Source organism: Aedes albopictus, chromosome 3 (assembly GCF_035046485.1).
Source record: "Aedes albopictus strain Foshan chromosome 3, AalbF5, whole genome shotgun sequence".
In the NCBI taxonomy this organism is placed as follows: Eukaryota; Metazoa; Arthropoda; class Insecta; order Diptera; family Culicidae; genus Aedes; species Aedes albopictus.
The window spans coordinates 117,643,757-117,660,257 of record NC_085138.1 but is presented as its reverse complement, the minus strand read 5'-3'; the positions used below and the strand labels follow the sequence as shown (position 1 = coordinate 117,660,257).

At 38.7% G+C, this 16,501-nt stretch overlaps 1 protein-coding gene across 1 annotated transcript in view; it reads left to right on the top strand.

Annotated features, from left to right (window-relative positions):
* The window catches only part of LOC109433389 (odorant receptor coreceptor), a 79,078-nt gene that overhangs the window by 52,929 nt on the left and 9,648 nt on the right, over positions 1-16,501 (top strand). Inside the window, exon 7 of the mRNA XM_029877254.2 lies at positions 11,732-11,936. Within this exon, the coding sequence (XP_029733114.1) occupies positions 11,732-11,936 (205 nt within the window). The remainder of the gene's footprint in view (positions 1-11,731; positions 11,937-16,501) is intronic.

Sequence of the window (16,501 nt, the reverse complement as noted above, 5' to 3'; positions counted from 1 at the left end):
ACTTCTGAAGAAATTTAAATGGAATTTCAGAGTGTCCATTCAAATAAGAATTATATGAACTTTTTTTTTATTTTTCAATACATTTCATTTATTGTTTATTATTTACATCTGTCCAGCAGTTTTTTTTTCAGAGATTCTTCCTGAAAGATGCAATGATGCCCCCAAATTGTTTTTTATTGATCCAGGATTGATTTTTTTTTTTTCAGAAGATCTCCCAGGAAGATCTCGACTGGAGTACCTTCAGGGAAAACTCCAGGAATTCCTTTAGAAATTATTTCTGGAGGATTCAGGGATGGCTTAAATATAAACGACTCATAAGAAAATGATCATTCTTAATAAAAAAATCCAAAAGTCCCAGTGAAGAAACAGGGGTGTAAGCAGTAATAAATAACAAAAGTTCCATAAACAAATAAAAAAATGCATAAATAAATCAAAAGTTTCCATAAATAATTGATTTTTGAGCAATTAAAAACGTCAAAAATGCAATGAATAAATCAACTGTTGCAATAAAAAAAGTTATTTTTCCCAACAAATAACTTCGATTTTTCCATAAATAAATTCGATTTTTCCATAATAAATTAGAAAATTCACAATAAAAAAATATCGAAAAAGCAATAAATAATTCAAAAAGTGCAATAAACAAAAATATAAATTATCAATAAATGTCAAAAAACGAGCAATAAACGTAAATGCATTTTGAGCCCAAAATATATGAAGACCATGCGGCGAAGCCGCATAGAGGATTGAGGAACTGAGGCGACAGAAGGCCGCCGAAGTTTCCGATATCCGATGCACCGCAACTGCATCGATTCAGTTCTAGGCAAACCACAGATCCAAGAATTTGCCCGGTGTAATGCAAACATAGATGTTATCCCTTTTTTAGGTCCGACGAGCGATAGCGAGTTCGGACAGCAAGCGATTGCTCGGTAAATTGCAATCATAGTTACGCAAGCTTTTCAGTTGTTTCAGTCATATAAGTGCGTTTCAGCATTTCACTGTCATATACTTTCCTGCGTTTGTTTTTCATGGGTAATTTCGTCATTTTTTATTGCACTTTTTGAATTTTTTATTGCTTTTTCGATATTTTTTTATTGTGAATTTTCTAATTTATTATGGAAAAATCGGATTTATTTATGGAAAAATCGAAGTTATTTGTTGGGAAAAATGGCTTTTTTTATTGCAACAGTTGATTTATTCATTGCATTTTTGACGTTTTTAATTGCTCAAAAATCAATTATTTATGGAAAATTTTGATTTATTTATGCATTTTTTTATTTGTTTATGGAACTTTTGTTATTTATCACTGCTTACACCCCTGTTTCTTCACTGGGACTTTTCGAATTATTTATGGGAAATTTTGTATTTATTATGGAACGTTTAATTGTCTGCCATTCAGGGATGCCTTCTAGAGATACATCAGAGATTCATCCAGAAGATCCTCAGGGTATGATAGTTTATTCAGGGATTCCTTTTGAATTTCTTTCAGGAATTCCTACAAAAGTTTCCTTAGGAACTATAGTCCAGGAGTTTCCTCAGAGATTCCTCCAGGATATCCTTCACAAATTCCTCTAGAATTCCAAAAAGGATTTCTCCTGACGTGTTGTAGGGATCGCTCAAGGAGATCCTTAAGGGATCGCTTCGGAAGTTTTATCAAGGCTTCCTGCAGGAATTCCTTCAAACATCCCTCCTGAAATTCCTTCGGGGATTCCTCTTGAAATTACTTCTAATTCTATTTTTTTTTCAGGATTTCTTTCCAAGATTTCTCCAGAAGTTCCTTTGATGATCTCTCCAGGAGTTCGTTAAGGGATCCTAGAAGCTTCAGAAGGGATGCCTTCAGGTGTTCAATAGTAATTCCTTCAGAAGTTTATTTAAATAGGACTTCGCTCAGGTATCCTTCCAGAAGTCCCTTTAGAGATTATTTCAGGAGGAGTCATAAATGCCTCCAGGAGATCCATCAAGAAGTTTCTTCAGAAATTCCTGCAGGAGGTCTTTAGAAATTAATCTAGCGGTTCTTTCAGAGATTCTTCCAGGAGTGTCAGGGATTCTGGCAGATGTTTTTTCAGAGATTCCTTCTGAATTTCTTCAGGGATTTCTGATTTCTCACAGAATACCTTCGGTGATTTCTCCTAGAATTTTTCCGGGGATTCCTCCTGAAATTCGTTTGGGGACTTCACTTGGATCTCCTTCGGGGATTCCTCCTAAAGTTCCTTTGGGGATTTCTCCTGGAATTCCTTCGGAAACTTCTCCTGGACTTACTATGGGGATTCTTCTTGAAAATCCTTCGACTTTTTTCGGGTCAAAATAATTCTGAGATTCTTTCCAGAATTTCTTCAGGGGTTCCCTCTGGGTCTCCTGCAGGGATTTCTGCCTGGACTACCTTAGGGGATTGGAATTCGTTCAAAGATTCCTCCTGGAATAAATTCGAAGACTCCTCCTTGAATTATTTAGGAGATACCTTGTGGAATTCCTTCGGCTATTCCTCGTATAGTTTTTTTTGGAATTCCTCTTGAAATTCCGTCGTGGGTTCCTCCTGAAATTTATACGGGAATTCCCACTGGAATTTCTTTAGAGATTCCTCCTGGACTTCCTTCGGAGTATCCTCTTGGAGTTCTTTTGGTGATTCCTCTTCGAATATCCTCAGAGATTCCTCCTGGTATTACTCATGAAATTCCTCCAAGAATTTCTCATGGATTTCCTTCGGGGATTCCTCCTAGAATTTCTTCGAGGTTTCCTTCTGGAATTCTTTCAGAGATTCCTCTTAGAATTCCATCGAGAATTTCTTCTGGAAGTCTTTCGGGATTCCTCTTGGGATTCCTTCGGTGATTCCTCCTAGAATTTCCTGAGGAGTTTCTCTGGAACTCTTTCCGTGATTCCTTCTCGATATTTTTCGTAATTTCCTCCTAGAAATCATTTGGGGTTTTTTTTCGAATTCCTTTGGAAATTCCCACTAGAATTTTTTGGGGAATCCTGCTGGAATTGCTTAGTGGATTACAGCTGGAATTTCTTTGGGATTCGTGCTAGAGTTCTTTTGGGATTTTCTTTTGGGATTCCTGCGGAGATTCTTCCTAGAATTATTTCAGGGGTTCCTCATCGAATTCCTATGAGGATTCCTCCCGGAACTCCTTCGGGGATTCCTCCTAAAATTCCTTCGGGGTTTCCTCTTAAAATTCATCCAGAGGTTCCTCATGGAATTACTTCGAGAATTTCTCATGGAATTCCTTCGAAGATTCATCCTAAATATTTTTCGATGGTTCCTCCTAGAATTTTTTTGGGGATTTCTTCTCGAATTCCTTTGCAAAGTCTTCCTGGACTTCCTTCATGAATTCCTCCTGAAATTCTTTCGGTATTCTCTTGATCTACCGTCGTGGATTCCTTCTGTAATTCCTTCAGGGTTTCCTCCTGAAATTCCTTTGGCGATTCCTCTTAGAATTCCTTCGGAGATTTCTCTTGAAATTCCATCATCAGAAATTGAGTTATTTCGGCATTTTTTCTTAAAATTCCCTCGAAAATTCCTCCTGGGAATAAGGGATTATTCCAAGAGTTCTTTTGGGAATTCCTTCTTAAATTTCTTTGAGATTCCTCCTGGATTTCCTATGGAGATTCGACTTGGAATTCTTTCGAGGTGTCCCTTTGAAAAACCTTTGAGGATTCCGCTTGGAATCCATTGGGAGATTCATTCCGGAATTCCTTGGGTGGTTCGCCCTGGGATTCCTGCAGGGATTTTCCTGTAATTTCTTCAGAGATTCCTCCTAGACTTCCTTCAAAGATTCCTACTGGAATTTCTTCGAGGATTCTTCCTGGAATTCCTTCGAAGATTCTTCCTATAATTCATTATGGGATTCTTTCTGTACTTCCTTCGAAGATTCCTCCTTAAATTTCTTAGAGGATTCCTCCTGATATTTCGTCGGGGATCCCTTCTGGAATTCCTGCGAGATTTTCTCTTGGAATACCTTTGGTGATTCCTCTACAAATTTCTTCCGAGATTCCCCCTAGAATTTCTTCTGGGATTTCTCCTGATATTTTGCCGGAGATTCTTCTGGAATTTGCTCTTGGTGATTCCTTTTCGAGTTTCTTCAGAGAGTCCTCCTGAAAATTCTTCGGGAATATCTCATGGAATTCCTTCGGGGATTCCTCTTAGAATTCCTTCAGGGATTCTTGATAGAATTCCTTCAGGGATTCCTGCTAGAATTCCTTCGAGGATTTCTAGTAGATTTCTTTCGGCAATTCCTCCTGAAATACTTTCAGGAATTTCTCCTGTATTTCCTTTAGAGATTCCTCCTGGGTGTTTTTCGTTGATTTCTCCTAGAAATCCTTAGAGAGGATTCCTTCTCGAATTTCGTCGGGGATTCCTCCTAAAATTTCTTTGGGGATTATTTCTGTAATTCCCTTCGGATTGCTGCTTGAATACATTTGTGGAATCCTCTTGGAAATAATTTGGGAAGATTTTTGCACCACCAGAGATTCCAGCAGAAGTTCTTTCAGGGTTCCATACAGCATTTTCTGCAGAGATTAGTCCAGAATTTTCTTCATGGATTCCTCCAGGAGTTTCTTAGGGACTCCTCCTAGAATTTCTTCTGAGATTCCTCCCTGAAATCATACGGGGATTCCTTAGTGTAAATAGTGCAACATTATTATCAAATTTGATAGCTTCTGAAGGTGCTAAGAAAACTAAACGAAAACTGTAGTATTCTAACGATATTTTATTGCCTTTTATTTGCAATGGAGTAAGCATATCACGAACCGGCTCATGTAGGCTGTAATTGGTGTTTGCAGGTTTAAGATTAAGGAATTCCTCAGTAATTTCTCCAGAAAATCCTTCAGATATTAACTCAAAGAATTTGCTCGATTCAGTAAGAAAATCTCATAGAAATGTCTACACGAATGCTTAAAAAACAGCCTTGGTTCATTTGGCAATGTTTTTCACGGATTGCTTCAAAAAATATACAGCTGTGTTCATTAAAATAGCAGTGAAAGCTGTTTTCCATACAAAATGACCAATTTTGGCATGCTGTAACTGTGTTTTCTTATGAGCGATTGAGCTGAAAATTTGAGACAGCGAACTACAAATATGGTGAATATTGTTATAGCAGAATCATACAATTTTTAAAGCACGTGAAAAAAAGTTAAACACTATGTGAAATTGATCAAAATATTTTATTTTTTTTTTTAAATTTAAACATTAACTTGTAACCAAGGTGGAAACTGTTCGAATAGCGTGCGAAAATATTTCTTGCTTCTTCAAGGTAAACCTTCATTAAAAAATTTTTACGCTGCTATTATTTTGATCAATTTCACATAGTGGTAAAACAATATTCACTCTATATGTAGTTCGCTGTCAAATTTTCAGCTCAATCGCTTTTAGGAGAACAAAGTTACAGCATGCCAAAGTTGGCCATTTTGTATGGAAAACGGCTTCCACTGCTATTTTTATGAACACAGCTGTATTTCTTCCAAACTTTCTTATGGATTGCTTCAGAAATTCCTCATGACTTATTATGAATATCTCGTATTATTAAAAAAAACTTTCATTAATCTCTTCAGTAAATCCTCCCTGGATTCCTTCAGAAAATCCTAATAGATTTTTTTCAGAAACTCATCCACAGAGGTTTTCAAGAAGTTTCCAGAGATTTCTTCAGAAATTATCGTATCTTTCTTATTGCATCTGGTTGGGAACAGCTCGCTGGAGTTGTGTACGGTTTAAGTCAACAATAACCCTAATGCAAAAGGAGGGTTAAAAATGTTTGCTATGTATTCCTTTACCTTTTTTCTAATTTATTCCTTTTGAATTTCCTTCTAGCTTTCTTACAGAAAATCTCACAGGAATCCCATCAGAAATTACTTAAAGATTCTTTCAACAAAACTTTCAGCGCTTCATTCTGATTTTTCTTAAGGAGTTCCTTCTGAAGTTTCGCCAGGAATCCATTCAGAAGTTTCTTCAAAGGGTTCCTTAATGTTGGAGAAATTATCTTTTTATGGGCTGCTCCTGGAATTCCTCTGAAATTCTGTAATCATTCTTTTCCCAGTCAACTTACGAAATCTTTCTTGAGTTTTCTCCAATGTCTTCCTTGAGACAACTTTCTAAAGATTCCCTCAGTTATTTTATCATGAATTTCTTTAGAAAAAAAAACCCTTTAGGGATTCCTTCATAAATATTTCTATTTTTATTTGGGAATCACAGAGCCTTCTAAGAAGTTTTCCAGAGATTTCTTCAGAAATTGTCGTATCTTTCATATTGCATCACGTTTGGAACAGCTCGCTGGAGTAGTGTACGGTTTGGATCAACAATGACCCTAATGCAAAAGGAGGGTTAAACATGTTTGCCTAGTATTCCATTAATTTTTTTTTTAATTATTTTTATGAATTTCCTTCGAGTTTTCTTACAGAAAATCTCCCAGGAATCCCATCAGAAATTACTCAAATATTATTTTAACAAAACTTCTAGCGATTCATCATGATTTTTCTTAAGGAGATCCTTCAGAAGTTTCGCCAAGAATCCATTCAGAAGTTTTTTCCAAGGGTTCCTTAATGTTGGAGAAATTATCTTTTTATGGGCTGCTCCAGGAATTCCTCTGAAATTCTGTAATAATTCTCTTCCCAGTCAACTTACGAAATTCTTCTTGAGTTTCCTCCAATGTCTTCCTTGAGACAACTTTCTGAAGATTCCCTCAGTTATTTTATCATGAATTTCTTTAAAAACAAAAAAAACCCTTTAGGGATTCCTTCAAAAATATTTCTATTTTTATTTTGGAATTTTTTCACGCATTCCTTCAGAAATTTGTATAGTGATTCCTTTTAAATCCTTCCAGGAACTCCTTAGACATTCCTCTTAACGTTCAGATTTTTTTCAGGGATTCTTTCAAAAATCTTCCTAAGATTGCCTTTGCGATTCCTCAAAACTTTGCTTTTGTAGTTTTTCCAGCAATTCCTTAAGATTTTTATCAAGCATGCAAGAATATTTTTGGAAAATCTTCTCTAGAGGGATTGGTTTTAGAAAATCTTTCACGGATTGCTTGAAAAATTTCTCCAGATTCTTTTTCAAAATTTAGCTCTTAGTAAAATTCCCCAAAAAAATCTCCCAGGATTATTTTGGAAAATCTTCCATGAATTTCGTCTAAAATTGCTTCCTTAATTTCTATAGAAATTTCTATAAAAATCCTTCCAGAAAATCTTCCATGGCTTCTTTCTAAAATTACTCCAGGAATTCTTTCAAAAACCTTCCAATTCCAACCATTCTTTTAGAAAATCCTCCAATGGAAATTTCAGTGTTTCTTCATGGCAAGCCCGTGCACAAGGGGGGGGGGGGTTGGGTGTTAACCCCCCCTTCCCCCATTACCGACGCTCTTTACACTAGGCGCCCCTCCGCCTTTTGCCGAAATTGGGAAAAACCCCTCCCTTGGCGACAGAAGTGGCGCGGGCCTGCTTCATGGTATTATTTAAGGTTTCCTTATTTACAAATGTCTAACTGAATTTACGTAAAACTTGGCAGTTGTGCTTATTCTGCGAATGGAGTGACCTGACGTGAGTCAGAGTCGATATACGTGTCGGTATACGTTAGGTGAAAAATGTGAGAAAGGTGAATTCTATGGTTAGGATCTTCATCAGGGCTCGACGTGAACCAACTTGTGTGAAATTCGTGTTGATCACACGATGGAATATTGATTTAGGTTTCGCGCCGCATCCTGGCCGGGATGCGATTTTTCGGGATAGGGCAAAAAGACTCAATAGAACATTTGCCATCTTGTATTTTGGGCCGCCATCTTGAATTTTCTGGCCATTATTTTTCGACTCTGAATATTTTTACTGTACCAAATAAACCCGTTGTTGATCCTATAATAGCAGTGATCCTCAGCTTAACTGTCTTTGCGGGCCAAAATTGAATTTTGATATGAGGCTTGATTTTGATATGAGGGTTGATTTTCAACAATTTTCAAGATTCAACACAATCCATTTGTTTGATTTTTTTTTTCAAAATATTGAACAGGAGCTAAGAACTAAACAACCTGGTTATCAGGAAATTGTATCTCATTAGAAAAATCCTGAAAATCGTAGGGAATTGAAATCAGATGTTTTAAGACCGTAATATCTAGGTTTTGTTTATTTCAGACTATTTAGTTACTTAAAAGTCATACGTAAAATAAGCAATTGCAACGCTGGCTATAAGAATATCGAATTCTTTAAGAATGTTGTGAATAAACTTACAGCTTATTAGTACTTATAGCGCAGATTTTAAGTGCAGAATTGTGGAAGTCCTAGACACGAACACGTACATGTTTTTATGTTATGTTTTCCAGCTCAAATTTCCGAATTTGTAGGGATTTCAGGGTTCTCGTAAGAAATTCTGAAAGCTGCCCCGAGATACTGTTGTGGAAATCTTTGAGGTTTTTTTTTAGTTTTTCTTGCGTAATTCCTTAAGAAGCCAATGAAGAAATTCCTTCAGACATGATTTTCTTTTTTCATGACAATGTGTAGAAGTATTTGTAGCCGATTTAGAATGGTTATTTTAAGAGGAATTCCCAAAAGCATTGCTGGGGCATGAAAAGTATCTTACCCAATCCATGAAGTTTTTTAGCGAAATTCCAAGTTTGGATATCACTTTCTTTTAAAAGAAGTTAAAGGAAAAAAATCTGTATTTTTTTGGAATAGTTTCCTGGTAGTAGTTTTGAAGTTAAAGTATATCGAATACAAGGAAGTTTTTCGCCGATTAAAATAAAATAAAAATTATTTCAATTTTATATTCGGCAAATTGAACAAATTACTAATGACGAGCTCTGCCACAAGTCCAAAATTCATGACTTCTTACTTCTTGAGGAAAATTCTCTATGGTATGGGTAAAATTTCAGTAGTTAATATTCATTCTCAAAAAATTAAAAATGGTAAAATTTCTGATTTTCATTGTAAAATCTATAAGTGGGCCATTTTCTTATAAATTTCAAAATCAGTTCGCGGGCCACACAAAACCTGCTCGAGGGCCGCATGCAGCCCGCGGGCCGCAGTTTGGTGACCACTGCTATAGAACATTAGATGTTTTTCTTTTTAACATTGAATTAACATTAAGATGAAAGAGAAGATCTTAAGCCATCGTTTGGTGGGTGATTTAGCGATACTGATTTTTTTCGATGTTTTTTTTTTTTTGTCCAAGGCACCGTGAAAGCAAATGCAATAATGATCAATTGCGGAGATAATTCTAAGCGTACAAAATGTTGTCCGGAGTTCTGTTCCACAGGCTGCGGCCGATTGAGGAGTCCTTCGTCGGCGAATATAAGGCAGGATTTCGTGAGGGCCGATCAACGACGGACCAGATGTTCACCCTGCGGCAGATTCTCGATAAATTTCGAGAGTTCAACTTGCAGACCCATCATCTGTTTATTGATTTCAAGGCGGCGTACGGTTCAGTGAAGAGAAACGAGTTATGGCAGATTATGATCGAACATGGTTTTCCGGCGAAGCTGATTAGACTGATTCGTGCGACGCTTGATGGATCGAAATCAAGTGTACGGGTTGCGGATGAAATTTTGTCATTGTTCGTAACCTTTGACGGACTGAAGCAGGGCGATGCTCTTTCGAGCTTACTGTTCAACATAAGCACTGGAAGGAGCGATAAGGAGAGCTGGTGTGCACAGGAGCGGAACCATTGTGACGAAGTCGCATATGCTCCTGGGCTTCGCGGACGATATCGACATCATCGGAATCGACCGTCGGGCCGTGGAAAAGGCGTTCGTACCTTTTAAGAGGGTTACTTACGATTAACACCACAAAGACTAAGTACATGATTGCTGGTGGTCAACGTCGGTCCGGCCGTGGTAGTGGTGACGAAGTGGTGCTAGGTGGGGAAAAGTTTGAAGTTGTGGATGAATTTGTTTATCTTGATACTCTAGTGACGTGCGATAATGATGTTACCCGCAAGGTGAAAAGACGGATTGCGGCTGTAAATCAGGCCTTTTTCGGTCTGCGAAACCAGCTGAGGTCCCGCCGGCTGCAAACGAAGACAAAACTCGCGTTGTAGAAGACTCTTATTCTTCCGGTCGCTTTATACGGTCACGAAACGTGGACATTGAAAGAAGTCGATCGGAGAGCTTTTGGAGTCTTCGAACGTAAAATGCTGCGAACAATACTCGGCGGTTAACTGGAGGATGGCATCTGGCGGCATCGCATGAACTATTAATTGTACCAGGTATATAAAGAGATGGATATAGTGAAGCGAATACTACACGGCAGGCTGCGGTGGGCTGGACACGTAGCTCGTATGCCGGAGGAACGACAAGCTAAGTTTATTTCCGGCAGAGAACCAGGAAGGGGTCGTTGGCTTCGTGGAAGGCCGCGCACACGTTGGCTTTTTGCAGTTGAGGAGGACCTAAGGACTCTAAACGTTCAGGGAAACTGGAAGCGATTGGCCCATGACCGAGGCCAGTGGAGGCGGATACTTCATTCGGCGTAGACTCACCGCTACGACTTGTAGCCCATCAAGTATCAAGTAAGTAAGTACTAAAAATAAGACGAAGAAAAAGGTCGAGAAGCAGAAATTTTCACAACAGTTGGAGAGTATCAAAATGGAATAAAACTGTTCAATTTTTCAATTGAATCATTATCGAATTTCTATAATATCGAGAACCTGGGATCGAATCACACAACCGACAATCTCACTAAATGTGAGTTTTTCCTTCGGAAATAAATCGTGGGTCCCACGAAGAGTGCTTAAAATCCCGTTAATACAGATAAAAATATATCGAACTTCTTTAAATTTGTTTAATTACAAAGAAGCAATCTACAGTATCGGACAATAAAAATGCACCAAAGCCGTTTTTCCATACAAACTAGTCAACTTTCGATAGCCATATCTCAGTTATTTCTCAACCGATTGTTTTCGGCCTTTCTGTGACGAACTACAAAACATTTCAATTTTTGAAAACTATTGAAAAAATTCGCTGATAGCTATTGATAGAAAAGTTACAGATAGGTTGAATTTTGACAATAAAAATGCACCAAGACAAAATATTTTTTTGCAAAAAATGCTGAAGTCAAATCATGTTGGTCTCTTAAGCAAATTTACTCATCACCACACAAGAAACATATTTGCCGAAGACACCATAATGATATGACGTGACCATGTTTTGCTATAGCATTTTTTGTCTTGGTGCATTTTTATTGTCAAATTTCAACCTATCTGTAACTTTTGTATCAATAGTTATCACCGAATTTTTTCAATAGTTTTCAAAAATTGAAGTGTTTTGTAGTTCGTCACAGAAAGGCCGAAAACAATCGGTTGAGAAATAACTGAGATATGACAATCCAAAGTTGGCTAGTTTGTATGGGAAAACGGCTTTGGTGCATTTTTATTGTCCGATACTGTACATGCACTTGATCAAAGCTACCAGATGCTGTGATTAAAATGAGCACAAACAAATAAGCTAAACTTTTAAAATCGATCAAATGATACAATAAAACAAACTGTAAATGAACTTACTATGACCTTTAGTCCTTAGCGTTTCAAATTCAAATCCATTGCAGAGGGCAGTAAACGTACCGGCTGCAGATGTTAAAAATCCCACTGGGAAATCGATACCGTACACAGATGAATACATAAGCGGTTCATTATTTATTTAACCATCACTCATCCACTATCATGTCCATCCATGTCGTAATATAACCAACCGCTCACGCTCCACTTTATCGGTACTAATTTCTATGAAACATCCTCCCTCTTTTCTTCTTTTCTTCCCCCTTCCGCCTCTAGCCTGGTGTCGGCCATCGGTGAAACCTACGGTGCTGCCCTGTTGCTTCACATGTTGACCTCGACCATCAAGCTGACCCTGCTGGCCTACCAGGCGACCAAAATCGATGCACTCAACGTGTACGGACTGACCGTGATCGGCTATCTGGTGTACGCCCTGGCGCAGGTGTTCCTGTTTTGCATTTTCGGCAATCGACTAATTGAAGAGGTAATTGAGTTTCGTTTGGCCAGCACAGCAGCCAGCCAGCCAGCGTGGTGGACCCCTCACGTTGTTGGCTGGCATCGGCATGTCTAATCAGGGGGCTCAATGAATGCGATCATAAAATGCACAGGGTATGCTGTTTAGAAATGGGTAGAAATCCCTATGGAATTCGGTCTCTTCTATTAGGGGCAAGAGGAGCATAACAATACATGCACATTAGGAAAGCCCACACTTATATTAACAACATAAAAGCAGCTACCTACATTTTAAATTTGAACAAAATCGATTGAGTCTAAGGGGTCACTCAACAAGCTTCAAGTTCGTATGGAAGAACTTGGCCGAATATATGCAAAAATCACAAGTTTTCGATTTTTACTGGTAGGTGGCGCTGTAAGCATTCAAATCTATATATATAAAAATGAGTTTGAAGTTCCTTTGAGGCAACAAAACTCGGGAACGGCTGAACGGATCAGGATGACTCTTGCTTGGTTTGATTCGTATTCATGGTGGCTGTGTTTATATGCATAAAAAGTTAAGAAAATCAACTAGAAAAGTAAGAAAATTCATAAAGTACTGATTTTCCATGAGCTGGGAAGGAAATCAACACGACCAAAATTAAATCAATCTAGAGTGCGGTGCTATTTTGAGCTCAACAGTTGTCAAACCATCACAAGACGGCAAGACAAAGTTTGCCGGGACAGCTAGTGATAGATAAAACTTTTCAGGTATCAGTAGGTCGGCGACAGAGACACAATTTCCTCCATTTGGGAAATTTGTGCCATCGCCATTAACCCGAGTCTATTCATCATTTACCTGCGGGAGAGGGGACGGAAGAAAAGGATGCGAGTAAGGGTATAGGATCGTCAAACGCGCATAAGCGTACCACAATAATGGGTTCACGCAGTGTCCTAAAAAGGGAACATAAAGCGTAAAAAGAGCCTAAAGATCTTCACCACAGCGGGTCAAGAGCAACAGAACGTCCTGAAGATTCAGGTTTCTGAAGCCAGTTTCACATAACAAGTGTTTACGGAGTACTTGGAAGCGCAGTTGCGCTAAAACTGGACAGTTGCATATCAAATAATACGAAGTTCCATAATCGGATTCACAACTATCACATGCAAATGAATCAGCTTGCTGAATATTCGTCATGTGATAGCTGAGTCGGCAGTGGCCAGTCAATGCTTTGACCAGCATACTGCAATTCTGTTTTGACAAAGTTGTTAGATACTTCGCCACCCCTGGAGATGACTCAGTACAATACAATTTAGTTTGACGACATGACTCCAAACTATTCCAGTATTTTTTGTGCTGAGTGGCAGCCCAGATGTCAATCTGAGCTCAACGCAACACTTCGATATCGGAATAGCTGACTCAGGGCCATTGGAGCTCCAGAGCGAGCCAACTCATCAGCCATTTTCTTTCCAGCGATGGAGGAATTGCCGGGTATCCATACAAGGTAAACAGCATTTGCTGAATTCAGCTCCTCGATTTGAGTTCGACAAGCGATAACTAACTTTGACCTGGAGTTAGCCGAAGCAAGTGCTTTAATAGCAGCCTGGATATCTGAACAGCACAATATGACCCAGACAACCAGTAATCGTATAAGATGTCGCATAAGATGCTAAAGTGCGGCCATACGCGTGCATGCCTCCATTTAGGCGCATGAAAAATGTACGAATATCGCCTCCACTTTAACATCTTATGCAACATCTTATACGATGATTGGTTGACTGGGGACTTATTACGTGTTGCTGAAGTGCTGATTGCACTCCACACAAAACAGAAAATATATCAGCCTGAAAATCGGTGCAGTGTCTACCAAGTGAGTAAGACTGATGAAACTTTAGCTCACGAGAGTGGATACCAGCACTGCCTTCGGGAAGGGAGTCATCAGTGTAACATACGATGCTGTATAAAATAACCACTTACTCTTCCCGGGAAGTGCATTTTGTGGAAAATGTCCTAGGGTATCGGGATGCTTCGTTGCATAGTCCCCTCGTTCGGCCTATCTCAACGTAAACCAAAAACACGCATAACTGGATATCGGATAAGCTATGCGCCAAACAATTGTAACATTTCGTTTCAATGTAAGCACTTTGGAGCATTAAAATTGAATAAAAATGTCACTTTGTTTAGCTTTTATAGACGCCATGATTCTTCGGCTTAGTGGGTAGTCTATACACATGATCATAAATGGCATGATTCTGGAACATTTCGAATTGACTTTTCGTTAACTGAATATTTGATGCGACGGTCAAAGACGCTATTTTAAACTTGTATATTTGTTTTCACTTAATAATAACTGTTTTACAAATTGAATGTGAGCCAAATATTGAGGACATTTTTTTGACTATGTACCCAAATCTTGGCCAATCAGTGAAGTGACGTCAAAAACACCGATAAAGTGACGTCAACAACATTGCTTGCATAAGAACCAGAAAGTACGAACAGGAAGAAAGATTTTGTGAGCGGTGACTGTAAACATATAACACAATAATGGGGTTGCGTTGTTTTCGTGACTAAATTAAGAGAGAACTTTAGTTTAAGTGATTTATTGATAGTTTTTTTTTGAAAATTTGGCTCCGAAAATGTAATTTAAAAGTAAGATTGATGAACAAACAGAGATAATACTTCAGCAGAAATATTGAAAAATGAGATAATTAGTGGTTCCCGTGCATGGAAATCAATAGGCCAACGTTGTATCCACTAATAGGCCAATTTTTGTACCGTAGACCAACGTTGCATACCATCGCATCGAACCTTTTCAACTTAATTTAGTAAATTCTTGAATATTTTCGTTAGTTTACTTCCAATTGGTGAAACATGCATTGCCTAGAGTGTGTAATAGGGTCAACATATTATTTCTAGTGCTATTAATTCATGAGTTATGGTTAAAATTGTCAAGGCGGCTTGCAAATTAGGCCAAGAAATGGTACATATACCCTATATGGAAAATTAAAAGCAATTGTAAGATTACTTGGAGTAAGCACAACTTTATCCCAATTCACCAAAAGTGGAAACAACGAAGTGTGTGTTGATCTGCGGTTGACAGGAGTTTCCTCTAGTAAACCAAGTACTGATAGGCGGTAAGTGCAAGAAAGTGCTTCTTGTTTATGGCTAGTTTCCACCTGGTAAGTACTGTGTAAAAAGATAGGACAAGTAATGGTCACGTTAAACTTTTGCAATTGAGGGGGCCTCGTGGCCTCGAGGCTGCACGTTCGCTTCATACGCGGATGGTCATGGGTTCGATTCCCAGCCCCCTCAAAAACACCTCGTCCAGCCACCGGATGATACAACACGGAGCGCGATGCACAGGGGACACATCCATCCTCCACCAGTGTCAGATGGTGACTGCGGCACTTGACCCTCTTCGAAGGCATATTGCCTCACACGACACCACAACAACACGGTAATGAACCAACGGCGTACAACAATGGACTATGAATAACTGGATATAGATTGGACCATGCGATGATGTATCCACACATCACAACCGAACAACAATAGACGACAGAGAAGCATCTCTTCCTACACACTTGTATGCGATAGAGAGCGAGGTATTAAAAGAATAGGGCTAAATATAGATCTTGTAACAGTAAGCTACAGGTACACTATGAAATCGGCACAGTAGCGGTCATGAACACAGAGTGCCTACCAAATAAATGTAAGGAATAAAAAAAAAACTTTTGCAATCAAAATTACTTGAGCGTTCGCAGTTGATAAGTAATTTGCAGCCAGAAAGATTTGCCAACAGATGGCACTGTCATGCGATGCTGTCAGTCATGTTGTTAATTTTCCGTACGGAATAATATGTCGATGTATTATTCCGTGAGTTAAAGTGGCATTTCTCTTTCGTTTTTGTTTTTTCTTTCTCACCAAAGACATCAGGGTGCATGAAGCTGTTAGTACACAGGGGCCTTAGGCATGTAGTACACAGCGTCAAATATTTAATTTATTTATTTGATTGACGTCAAATAAATAAAAAAAAATGACAAGGAAAGAACTCAAGAAACAACATCAGTTTGAAGCGGAAAACGCAATGGGTTCGGCAACGGAATGCGGAAGCACTGCGGTACGTACTAAAAAAAATCGCAAGTATGCCGCTGCGGCATAGGCGCCAAATTGTGACGTATTTGGTGGGGAGGGGGGGGGGGTTGGGTGCGAAGCTCTCCAAAATTGGACAACATTCAACTTTTTTCAGTCCAATGCACTAGTTTTCACGATAAATTGCATCGATATTTTCCGCATTTTATTGGTTTTGAAAGGCCTTGCCCCTCAACTACGTCATACGTTGGCGCGTATGCGCTACAGCAAAACACAATGAGCACGGATATCCTGCGGTTAATTTCAGAACAACTCCAGCTCGGTGAATATGTTTGTTTCCTGGAAGAAAGGAATTATGTGAGAATCAGCAGCATTGCTCTGGCTCTGTTTTGTTCTATCAACAGAAATCTGAGGTTTTCTAGTTCTCGAAAATTCCTAAAAGAGTTCTCTCAGGTGTTTCTCGATATTTCCTCTAGAATGTCCCCCAGGAGTTCACGGAAATTCATCCAGAGGTTCTCTTCCAGTTC